Here is a 12,770-nt window from a genome sequence, read left to right as displayed (position 1 = left end):
TTATCAAAATGGATTGTTGGTAAGCTTCTGTTACCCGATAAATACTAATTAGATAACAGTCTGATCTCCCACATTTTATGGTTAAGAATCACCATCTTTGCTTTACCTCTTACATGATAAACGTTTGATAAACAACCTCTTAATGCAACCATGCTTTTTCGTTAACTATTTTACCATTTGAAATTTCTACAAAATAGGTTCCATTTCTTTTGTAAAACCAAAAAAAGATATTGTCATCTATGCATGCGTACATATATAACATATACATACATACATACATACATACATACATACATACATACATACATACATTTCACATGTATGTACATGCAATGTCGTTCCTGAGGTTTTTTATGCCATGTGCGAAGATCCTAAAAAATGCCCCTGTGCCTATTTTTTAAGCAAAAGATACGATTTTACTAAAGGGTTTCAAACCTATTCAAGCTAGGTATTTCAACCTTACGTCGAATTTTATTAATTAACATGAAAAATACAAATGGGGACATAAAAACCAAAACCCCAAATTACAAAATATAAATATATCACCTAAAACGATGTCTTCGTGCACTTCTTGAAGCAAATATATCAATTAATTTTTCATATTCAACATTCAGCAAGTCAGCAATCATTACCATAAAATGATAAAAGAGCTTGTATCAATTGAAAATACAATGAATGCATAATGTCAAAATTAATCAATTAAATGTTACTATGTCAGAATTTAGAAACAAAATCATACATTGTTTTCAGAAACAATGCAATCGACTTCCACAGTTCCACTTCCAGTTCCAGAATCCAGATTTGAAGAAATACAATGCATTCAACTGTATCTAGATTTAGAGGATTGATATTTGAGAGTTTAATCGACAATCGTGTATTCGAGTATATATAGTTGTGCAGTCGGCAATGCATCGATTGATCCTCAAGATCGATCCATCGTCCCATGGACAGTCGTTAGACTCGTCATCGTTAATTGTCTTCATTTGGAACTGGAACGTTATCATCGGAAAAAAAAACTAACACTCAAAGAACAATAAAAATAGTCAAAATTTCAAATCGCCAAAGCCAATCATCTTGTGAACTGTGATGCGTCTATCCCATTGTCACCGATTCAAGTCATTGGATTTGTTATTAACAAGTCTGGTCAATTGTCCCTCTGTTTATAATTAAAGCCTAAGTCTCAAATTATTAAACCCCAAAACCCAAAACTAATACTATATAAAAAATTGATGTCCCTTTAAGCTTTGATGCCATGTACGGTCACATGAGCTGTACGCCTGTATACATGAATGCATCCATAACACCAAACAACCATATTAAATTGTTGATAATACTTTGCCTTGTTAAATGGGCAATATCAACTTTATCAAAAGTGTCATTATCTACGTCTATTGTGGTTTCATTTGGTCAAACAATCGTCATCCTTTTCTTTTGACTCGTCTCTTATGTTAACCTCCCAAAATTCACGTCACTTGAGTCATTCTCACGAACAACCACCACAAGCTTTATGTCTACTTGACTATTAGTACTACCTAATAATTACTATTGCACGTGGACAAAGTCAGGGTCAACACGTTGTAACACGACTATGGGACCGTTTATTTAAATACTTACCCGATAAACGTTTAACGGTAAAATTCAACTTTATCGTTTACTTACTTGGTAAAATTTTAGTCTACCAAAACGACATCATATGTAACAACTTACCCAGTAAGCATTAACCATGGTACGAGTTGTTGTCATCCCTTACCCGGGTAAGACTCTCGGTTATGGAGTATTTATTGTATGATGATGACAATATTATCATGCAGCTAATTACCGTGCCCTAAATATCGGTCTCTTTGATGATCATGAAATTGGGGAAACCAATATTTTCTTTGAGTCGGTTACTAACCCTCTATACATTTTTATTTCATATTTTATAAGAGTATGTGAAATGAATAACTATAGTCATTGATTCTGATTGATTTTAGGATGCTTTGAAATTCATTGAAAGCTTGGTGGCCTATGGATTTTACAAATACTATATTATTAAGTATTTGACAAAAACTCTTAAAAACCATTTTTATACATGAAGTACTGTTAATTGATACATATTACTAAAAATTCAAGATTACAAGTAAATTGTGTGTATTATTAAGTTTCATGTTTGAATTCATGTAACTAACTGTAGATAAATATAACTAAATACAGGATAAATTTTTTATTTTAAATATAAAATCTAAAATATAATTTGAATAAAATTATTAACAGAATACTTAATTATTATCTCTATAAAAATTATATTATAAATCAAAAATAAATTATTTCATTTTTAAATCATAATTAAATTATAATAAAATTTTGAATTAAAGAAATTACACAGAAAATGAGAATTTCTTATTATTATTTTTTAATTTTTATGATATTTTCAAATTTGTATTTTATTAAAAAAAACATTAGTGTTTGCTCAAAACCACATAAAACATTATTATAACATCGACAGAGACCAAAAAATTAAAACAAAACATTAAAATCGAGATATATCTCGTTACATTGCACGAATGTCCTTCAAGTAGTTAATTAGTTTGGCGTCTTCTTCACAAAAGCCTTTCGACTAAAAATAATCTTACTAAAAGAGGTGTGGTTTGCCTCTCCTCCTTGTGCCCTCTGTGCGAATGCGCGGAAGAAGATGAGGAATATTTGTTCATAGGATGCTCGATATCTCGGCAATTGCTCAAGGATTTGTGCAAATGATGGAAAGTGGACATAGGACAGGTGAATTCGATAGGTAATCTTCTTGACCGTTGCTCGGAGTCGGAGGTGACTGGGAATTCCTTGTGTAAAAAGGCGTTTATCGGAGTGGTGTATGGATTCTTCTGGATTATTTGGAACCTGCGTAACCGCAAAACCTTCTCAGCCCCTTCTCAGAAGTCGGCTACTTTTCTTGCAGGCCAGCTGCAGGCGTATTCTTTTTTCTGGTTTTAAAACAGGGTGCCGAAAGATGTTATGGCGAATAGTTGGATAGAGTGGTGTATTTCTCCCATGTCTTGTTTTTAACCTGTACTCTCTTTTGCTAACACCTTGCTAGTTTTTATGATATTTCGTCTTTGTTTGCTGGTAAAAAAAAAGTAGTTAATTATGTGCAATTAGTGTTGGGTTTTAGGTTTACCGTTAGCTTTAGGGTTGAGAATTAAATGTCATGCAATGGGCCACAACCAAACTTTGTCTACCTTATCCTTTTGGGTTTTGCTATTAACTTAGAAAACTGGTCTATTTCTCAATTGCTCATTCATTTTATTTTTTTAAGACTTATATAGCATTTAAGGACTGTTTATCAAATGCTTACTAGTTAAGCTCTTATGGCAAGAGCCACTATTATCATTTACTGGATAACGCTATCGATCCCTGCTTTTTGTCTTATCGGGTAAGATTATCGGTTCTTGTTATATTCATCCGATATGGTAATCAAATCGATAAACGCTTACCATAATAATTACTTAATAAACCATCTTTTATTAGTTATAATTGGACGTCACGTCCCCCGCGACGCTTTTGAAGATCCGGGAACTTATGTTGGACCTCCAAACCAGACCGGTTCATGCTTTCCAACTTCCAAGCGAGAGATACTTTATTAAAGTCCAACTAAGGTGGGCCAATTGGGCTCCAAATGATAAGGCAAGAAAATGGGCTTATATGAGGGCCTTGTAGGGTTCATAAGATTCCACAATCCATAAACAATTACACATACACCTATCTATATTATTTTATTAAACAAATTTAGCAAAAGTCTTAAAATTCTAAATGACCAAAATACCCTTTATACTCATTTTTTCATTTTTTAAAATTATAATTTTAAATTTACACTTTATACTCCTATAATTAATTAATTAATCTACTTTATGCCCTTTATTTTTAAATGTTTCATTTTAAACATTTATCAAATTAACATACATAATCGTATATCAATTAAAACATGTTTAAAAATGTATTTTTATTTTAACAAGTTACACCATTATAATCGTCTCGTTAATACATTCGAAATGAGTTCAATATTGAATAATTTTTAACTTAATTATATTATTATATATTATATATACTGTGAAAAAATATTTTTAATATTTACGATTTATACTTTTATAGTTATTTATTTATATATATATATATATATATACTATATATTTTGGGGTTAAGCTGTCCAAATTGTACTGTATAATATGTTTTGAATTAATATGTTTTTGGGTTTTTTTGAAATATATATATACATGTATTAATTCAACCTTAATCTGAATTTTTGGACAAGAAAGAGGGTAAGCGGTTGAAATTTCATTCTAAAACCCATCTTTTTTTGTATTTTCATGGCTTATGATCTGTCAAATTTGTAGTTTTCTTTATTGGTTTTGAGTGTTTATCTTAAAACTCAAGTTTCTTGGTTATTTGCTCTTCGTGTAAATCGAATACATTTGTGGAGTCGTTTAAATATGTTGGATTTTAAATATATTGAATTTTAAACTGTTATACAATTTTTTCATCGATAGTCTGTAATTGGAACCATAACTCTTATTTATTCAAATTGTATTAATATGTAAAGACCAAGTGTAACCTATATCATCGTTAAATCTTATCTTATAAAACCAGTGGAACTTCAAAATCGTTAAAATTCATGGTTCCCGCCGCATTGCACGGGTACACAACTAGTTTTAAATTAAAATTTCAATTAATATTTTTCATCATTTATATATTGATACATTTTTCATGATTTATTCGATGTTTTCAGAAAATATATGCCTTCTAGATTATGATAAGAAAATCTTAATTGTTTAATTTAAGGTTTTCGAGAAAACACATTTGACAAATGAAAATATTCCAATTTTTCCTTGGCCTCTTGAATCTTGACTACAAAAAAGATGTATTAAAATAAATTAATATTATCTCTTATAATACCATTGTCGATATTAATAGGTTTTATTTGATAGTATTTTTTTTTTTAAAACGCGGTTACTTACCTAGTAAGCGTTTATTGGTAAAATTTAATATTATCATTTACTTGTGGGTTAAAATTTTAATCCATCATAATAGTAACGTATGCAACAATTTACCCGGTAAACTTTTATTATGGTAAGAGTTGTTGACGTCACTTACCAGGTAAGACTCTTGGTCCTTGTTTCGCTCTTACCAAATAAGATTCTTGGTCTTTATCATATTCATTCGGTAAAGTAATGTGACTTGATTAAAATGGAATCAATGAATATGAGAAACCAAATTTAAGGTTTTAAGGTTCAGCTAGTAACGATATCCGCTAAATTATAAAATTAAACTTTAATTTTAAAGGTTTTTTTCTTTTTTAGATTAACCTAGATATCCAACCCGCTATGCGAGCCGATTAATCTCAGAGCGACCACCTGCTTTGCAGATAGTCCGGAGTCGCCGTATTTGAACCTCCGTGGCCACAAGGGGATTTTTATTCCTTCTTAGATTTGAACTTGAGACCTACTGGTACTTTTGACCTTTATAGTCAAGCTCAAAATAATCAGACACCACACTTGTGGTTTAATTTTGAAGATTTGAAATATATGATCAATAGATCTTATAATTAAAAAAGAATAATTGAAAATAAAATCGTGTCTCCTTTAATTAAAATATAACATTTAAAAATTAAAGGTATCTAATTAAGCATTAAAAAATGGTAAATTTAATTATAATTATTTAAAAAAAAATAAAGAATTACAAAAAAATAAAGAATGTTGAGTTGTAAGGCAATGCATGATTGCCACGTCACGCATGGGTGATTTACACATTTACCCAGGGCAGTACACGGAGATAGACAGCACCTAAAATGTGATTTCCACATGTGACGGTAGTTTCCGACACCAACACGAGGTACCACCGAATGTATTCCCAACACCCTCACCCATCTCTCAATCATAGCACGCCACGTCAACCACTAATCTTCACCTAACGATCCCATTAGTTATTGCTACCACGTATCCCTGCGTCTCGTCACACCAGATTACTTCCTTGTATACACGTGTTACGGTAACAAGGCTAGCTGCTTCTACATTTTGACAACAGTCATTCCCACCATCTCTTCAACATATCTTCTTCTCTCTCTACAAAACACCCACCCACACACACACGCACAGTGTGAAGCTTTTTATCTCTCTGGTGTAGTTATGGCAGGAAGGAAGAGAAGGAAACTCAGATTGTAAGTTCTCTGCAACGATTTCAACTGAATTCCAATTGGGTTTCTTCAATTTTATAGTTGGGTTTTTTGAGGAATTTGGTTTCTAGGGTTTATAGATATGAGATCCGTGTTCAATTTCACAATTCAGCTACAGTTCTGTTAAATTTAAGTGAATCTGTGCCAAATTAACTTCGATTTGATAAATTCGACGCTTGTGTGTGTGGGTTTTGCGGGTAATTCATAGTTTCATGTAATTCAGTAGAACGCTTCATCGAACTTGGATTTGTTCTCTTCAATTTCTTGATTGGATTGTATACGGATTTGATAAACGGTGGATTTCTTTGGATTGTTGACATTTTATAAAGTTTTGGTACTTTAGGTTTTAGGGTTTCTGCTAAGAAGTTTTGTTTTTTATGGTTTGATCTGAGTTTGTAGATTGTTGATGTTGATGTGGGTGAGAATGAGAGTGTGAATGAGAGGGGTTCATTTGATGCTATGTTGTCATAGCCTGAACTCGGGGGGATTATGGGATATTGCAGATAGAAGTATTGCACCAATGTTTTTTTTGAAGTATGTAATATTTATATATGGCAAATGCAACAAATAAACTCAGACACCCTCCTCACCTATGGTGAGGTCAGGACCTGACCTCCTAGAAGGCCAAAGGCTACGATACCGCTAAGCCAAAGGCCCTTTGGTGTATTGCACCAATGTTCGTGTCTGATTTATATGATTTTGTGTTTGTAGGTTGTCGGAAACGTTTAAAGATGATAAAAGAGTATCGATCAAAGAAAATAGCGAGCAGGAGGCATGGTCTGTGCTTCCAGTAGAGCTTTTGGAATTGATAATTTCCCGGTTAACGTTAAAGGATAACATTCGCACTTCTGCTGTTTGCAAAAGATGGCTCTCGGTTGCTCTTTCGGTCAGAAAGGTAAACAAGCCACCGTGGCTTATGTACTTCCCAAAACTCGGCCACCTTTTTGAATTCTACGATCCATCACAGCGAAAAACGTATTCTGTTGAATTACCGGAGTTACATGGATGTAGGATATGTTACAATAAAGATGGTTGGTTGTTGCTATACAAGCCAAGAACACAACGTGTTCTATTCTTTAATCCCTTCACACGGGAAATGATTAAGTTGCCAAGATTCGAAATGACGTATCAAATAGTTGCGTTTTCGACTTCTCCCAAGTCTCCGAACTGTATTCTTTTTACAGTTAAGCATGTTAGTCCAACTGTTGTTGCTATCAGCACTTGCCATCCGGGGGCAGCAGAGTGGACTACAGTCAATTACCACAACCGCTTGCCGTTTGTTAGCAGTATTTGGAATAAGCTTGTTTTCTGCAACGGGCTATTCTATTGTTTGAGTTTAACTGGATGGCTGGGAGTTTATGATCCACAGGAGCACACATGGAGTATCCGTATTGTGCCTCCACCCCGGTGTCCTGATAATTTCTTTGTGAAAAATTGGTGGAAGGGGAAATTTATGGCGGAGCATAAAGGCGATGTCTTTGTTATATATACGTGTTATAGTGAAAATCCGATTATTTATAAGCTAGATCAGGCAAATAAAGAGTGGGTAGAAATGAAAACTCTTGAAGGTGTGACCTTATTTGCTAGTTTTTTGTCGTCCCATGCAAGAACCGACCTTCTTGGAATGATGAGGAATAGTGTGTATTTCTCTAAAGTTCGTTTTTATGGGAAACGGTGCATATCGTACTCTCTTGATCACCGAAGATACTACCCTCGGAAACAGTGCCATGATTGGGGAGAACAAGATCCGTTTGAAAGCATTTGGGTCGAACCACCTGAAGACCATTCAACCTTCAGCTGGGAATAGTTGAAACAGGTAATTGTCTACTCATAATTAGTCATGGAATTTTAATCTGTTTAGCATTGTTAGATACTACAAACTTGATTGCATGGTCATTCTTATTGGTTTCACTTCAGTTTATGTAGAAACCACTAGTTGTTAGTAAGAGAAAAAGAGCATTGGCATTGTTTGTTGGTAATTTTAGTGAAAACCATAGGTTCATTTATGTATCTGGATTCACAAGAAAATATGGGGTTGTTAGTTAAGTTATAATACACACTAGTATAAGATAACTAGAACCCAAGATCGCCGGATGGTGCCATATGGCGGGATCAAGGGGGTGCTCCCCCTGGCTGTGGCCAAAAGCTTGAGACATGCTTTTCCGAATGTCTAAGTGAAATTTAGAAGCCTAAAAATTCCCTTCATAAGCTTTTGAGTTCCACTCCGAAGCCTCTGATTCTTTGTTCAGGAACTTGTGATTCTAAAGCGGTTTTGACTTAGAGGCTTCTGACTCCTTGGAGCTGAAGCCTTCTTACTACAATATAGTTAAACTGCCCAATAATCACTCCAGCAATCATTTCCATTTAATGGAGAGTTATCTCGATTTTAATATATGATTCTCCCAAGTTTTAAAAAGAAACAATTTCTGCCAAAATCGTTACCGGAAGTTGAGATTGCGCTGGAGTTAATGTCGTGATATATAACTGTTTCTCTGGAAAACCTGGAAACGTTGTTATGTGTTGAACTTAATGTATTGGTGTTAGTTATGTTGCTAAAACCTTGTTTGTTGTTTGCAGTGTGGTGGTTACGACATTGTTCTCATTTGGCATTGTGTAAAGCTGAATCCTGTGGAAGTGAGCTGAGCATCGATGTATATTAGGTAAAACCAAAGCAGAAGCAGAGTAGATGAAATGGAATGGAAACAGGAATGCAGCTTTCAAAATGAATACAATGTTGAGCAGTTGTAGTTGTAGTTGAGTTACAAAGTTATATATAAATTAATAATAATAATTTATAGTAGTTGATTATTATTTGGGAAAAGGATCACATAAATTATCTCTTCTCTTTTTTTTATTTCAGTCTCGATCTCAATATAGCATTGCAATTTGGTTTTCAAGTACGACGTAGATGCGCAAGGACCGGTCATTAACCGTTTTTAGAAAGATCGGTGTTTTTTAGCAACAAAAAATAAAATAAAAAAACATATACCAAGGATCAGTTTTCAAGCTTTATATATGTTTCTTTTAACCTGTTAAGGACTGGTCCCAAGTTCAAAATTTAGGATGAAAAATGAGCTTTCACTTGTAATCGTGTACTTGGGCTGAGCACCAATCCTCGGTCCTTATCGGTCCAAAATTAGTTAACCAGTCTTTTCTACTCTAGTCTTAACCAAAAAGCAACTTGTATATTCATTCAGAGTGCATGATTGCAAGACAAGGTCCAAACTTTTTGCATTAGCACAGCCACGCAATTGATACGAAATGCCAACAAAATGGAAAAAGATCCACAAAGGTTACAGGAATAGCCAAGGTTCGATCTCGATCAAAGCAGAGGCATCTGGGATCATTCATAGCAGAGAGACTCCTTAGATAAACAAGTGCCTAAAGTCCCCATTAGCAAGTTGGCAAAGTTGGTTGAAGTTATTTGTATCTGAAATACAAATACAAATACAAACAAATTACAACAAAATAACCGCAGAAGATATAAGAACACAATCAACTAAGGTATAATTAACTATGCCATGGACAAACAAATCATTCTTTTGCTATCAACAGCAACAAAGTTTATACACAATGTAGATTATTGATGTTGTTTCTTTTGGTTACAAGTTGTCATTGTTGAAGAGTGTTTTAGGCATGAGGTAGCAAACATATGCTTTCATTAAACCATATGCAGATAATCAATGATGAGATTGGAGTTTATGAAAATTATCATCAAGCTTTCTATTTGCTTCTCCTGAGTTACTCAAAGCTAAAGTAGCATCCAACATTTTCTCAACAACATGACTATAATAGAGGCAAAAACTATGATAGTAGCATCACAACATGCTTTATCTTCATGTTATCTAGCCCCTCTTTCAGGTTTAGAAGTTGAGGCCTTGAGGGTTCATTCCATTGGCTATAGTGTTCTTTCTAAAAGAGGCTGTGTTCAAATGATCATTGGTTCAGTTTATACAAGAACAATCTATGTTGGCAGAACTTAATATTAAGGCCAGATAATTGTGTTCTCTCAGGCAAAATCAAGAGCAGGAAGCTATTATACAAGAACAATCTATGTTGGCAGAACTTAATATTAAGGCCAGATAATTGTGTTCTCTCAGGCAAAATCAAGAGCAGGAAGCTATTATACAAGAACAATCTATGTTGGCAGAACTTAATATTAAGGCCAGATAATTGTGTTCTCTCAGATGGATCAATTTTAATGATTTTTGTTTCAAAAACCCAATTGTGGTCGAAATGACAAAACCAAGATACCCAAAGCTAAAGAAAATTCTCAGATGAGATAATAACTTTGTTTTAATCCCTTCAACCCAAAATTATGAAGCCAAAGATCATGGGGGTTTTCATGTGATTATTGCTACTTGAAATAACATATGTTTTTGTTTATAGTCCATAGGTCGTAGGTAGTATTTTTGGATCACATTTTAGCACCCAATAATATCAATCAACAAGCAAAAATCAGTTAAATGAGAAAGGAGCACATAGTTACTAGTCATGCTGTATGTGTAACATTCCAAGAATTTTGTTTATTATCTTTGGGTAAAAGTCATACCAAATGTATCGCCAAAGTTGGTCATTATCTCTGCACAGATGGATTGTGTAGTATCAGCAACACCAATTACTTCAATGAAAGTAGTAAGAGGAGACGGCGGATGACCCTTTACAACAATTTGCTTTTCATCTGTCGATCTCCCAATGAGACCACCAGCATCAGGCCGAATTACCTGAATCACTGTCCGTACTCTTCTGCCCACGTAACTGCGAAGCAGGTCAGCATTCACAAGAACAGCTGGGTTTGATGTATCCATTTCCTACAGACACATTAGAAAAGCAGAACATTTTAAATATCCTCATAGGAACACCAGTGTTTTCTTTTCCTACAAAAATCAAAAGCTAGAAAATAAACCCATTCACACACTTCATTAATCACTCAATTTGCAAACAATAAACTTACAACCACTAATAAACCAGAGGGTTAGGTATGGATCTGAAAGGGGGAAGCAAAAGCTCACTGAACACTTTTGTCGAACAGACGGTATGCGTTCATATAAATGAGCCATGGTGTCATATACCCTTAAAAGATCAATAAAAATGACACAACCACAACTAGTCAAACAATAACCCAATTCCTAAACCACACTGGAAATGTGATGTATACGAGATAAAGGTGTTCCAAAAAAGTGAATCTTCTTTCTATATCCAAGATAAGAGGCTTATATACCAAAACCGATGTGTTTTCACTACTAGTATCAACATACACCCACAGATTTCCAAGTTAATCACCAGACAAAGATAATCAACAAGACCTAAGCACAAACAGTTCCACGATTCAAGAATTTTAGAGCCTAACAACAGACATAAGTAGACGAGACAAGTACTAACCTGGTGCTGTGCGTTGAATCGACTTACAAGAAGGCGAATCGGAAGTATCAGAACAGGAGAGAATCCGAGATTATACAAACAGATTGAAAATTCTTAAAATGCTACTTCTTTTATATTTTGGAGCCCTAAAGTGATAGGGGCGGTGAAAGTTCCCGCCAAACCCATAACCCATGTGGTCGGACGCGGGTTGGCTGATGGTTGTGCTTTGATTTCCACGTGCCTAACCGAATTGTGTGAGACCATGGGTCAAATACTCAAATGTAAAGTGTTTTTGTTTTTTTATTTAGAGTAAATTACGTTTTTTTGCCAGTTTGTTAAAATTTGCAGATTTCGGTTTGTTAAGAATTGCAGATTTCGTATTTATAGTTTTAAATTATAGTTTTTGTTTCTATGGTTTATAATTCAAAATTACATGGAAAAAAAATAGAAACTTTCAACAAACGAGAGGGACTAAAAACATAATTTACTCTTTTATCTACAGTAAACTACAATTTTGGTCCTTATGATTTACTCCAATTCTCGAAAGTGGTATGTAGACTTAAATGACTATAATTATGGTCTTCATTGTTTATCTTTTTCTTTGAAAATAGTCTTTGGTCACTAACTCTGTTAAACTAGTCCGTTAAGTTATTTGTGTCTTTTTAACTTTTTTTGTCTTATCTAAAAGACCAAAATTGTAATTTACCTTTCCACTTTTTTTTTCTATTTATATATAACCACACACATACACATGAAATGGTTTGTGGTCTATCTCCGTTAATTAACGAGAGATTAGGTCCATCGTTAAAAACCGTCGCTAATATCCTAATTTTTTAAGTGTAAGCCAAGAAGCCATCGTGCCATATATATACATATGTATGTGTGTGTATGCACGTGCACACACGCACATGATTGGGAACCGTCCAATTTAATGGAATAAACTAATAGTCACATTTTAATGGAGGATAACTAATAGTCATGGAAGCCGCCACAGTGTTTAATGCATCTTAGCAAACTTTGAAAGCAAATTTCACGTAATCGGTAAGAACTTCTTGTATTCTCCTTTCGGTGTTGAATATACTAACCATCGTCTTCCCCTATGGATGTACATTATCTCACGATAGTGGAACCACATTAAATCTTCGTGTTTTTCTATTATCGTTTGTGAATTGTTATTGCATCATTGTTGTAGGTTATTGTCTCGGTGTTC

General features: G+C 34.0%; 2 protein-coding genes across 2 annotated transcripts; one reads left to right on the top strand and one right to left on the bottom strand.

The window, feature by feature from the left end:
• Positions 1-6,071: 6,071 nt before the first annotated feature.
• LOC112508111 (F-box/kelch-repeat protein At1g57790-like) lies at positions 6,072-9,057 on the top strand. Its single transcript, XM_025112892.1, has 3 exons — positions 6,072-6,184; positions 6,911-8,015; positions 8,777-9,057. The coding sequence occupies exons 1-2, from the start codon at positions 6,153-6,155 to the stop codon at positions 8,004-8,006; spliced, it is 1,128 nt and encodes a 375-aa protein (XP_024968660.1). The 5' UTR covers positions 6,072-6,152; the 3' UTR covers positions 8,007-8,015; positions 8,777-9,057.
• A 350-nt stretch (positions 9,058-9,407) lies between these two features.
• Positions 9,408-11,822, bottom strand: LOC112507544 (replication protein A 14 kDa subunit B-like). Its single transcript, XM_025112181.1, has 3 exons — positions 11,582-11,822; positions 10,752-11,010; positions 9,408-9,629 (listed from the first exon to the last, which is right to left on the bottom strand). Exons 2-3 carry the CDS (start codon positions 11,005-11,007, stop codon positions 9,565-9,567), a joined length of 321 nt encoding a protein of 106 aa, XP_024967949.1. The 5' UTR covers positions 11,008-11,010; positions 11,582-11,822; the 3' UTR covers positions 9,408-9,564.
• Between the last annotated feature and the right edge of the window lie 948 nt (positions 11,823-12,770).

Source organism: Cynara cardunculus (assembly GCF_001531365.2).
Source record: "Cynara cardunculus var. scolymus isolate 2C chromosome LG 2, CcrdV1, whole genome shotgun sequence".
Lineage (NCBI taxonomy): Eukaryota > Viridiplantae > Streptophyta > Magnoliopsida > Asterales > Asteraceae > Cynara > Cynara cardunculus.
This window is presented reverse-complemented; position numbering and strand designations above follow the sequence as displayed.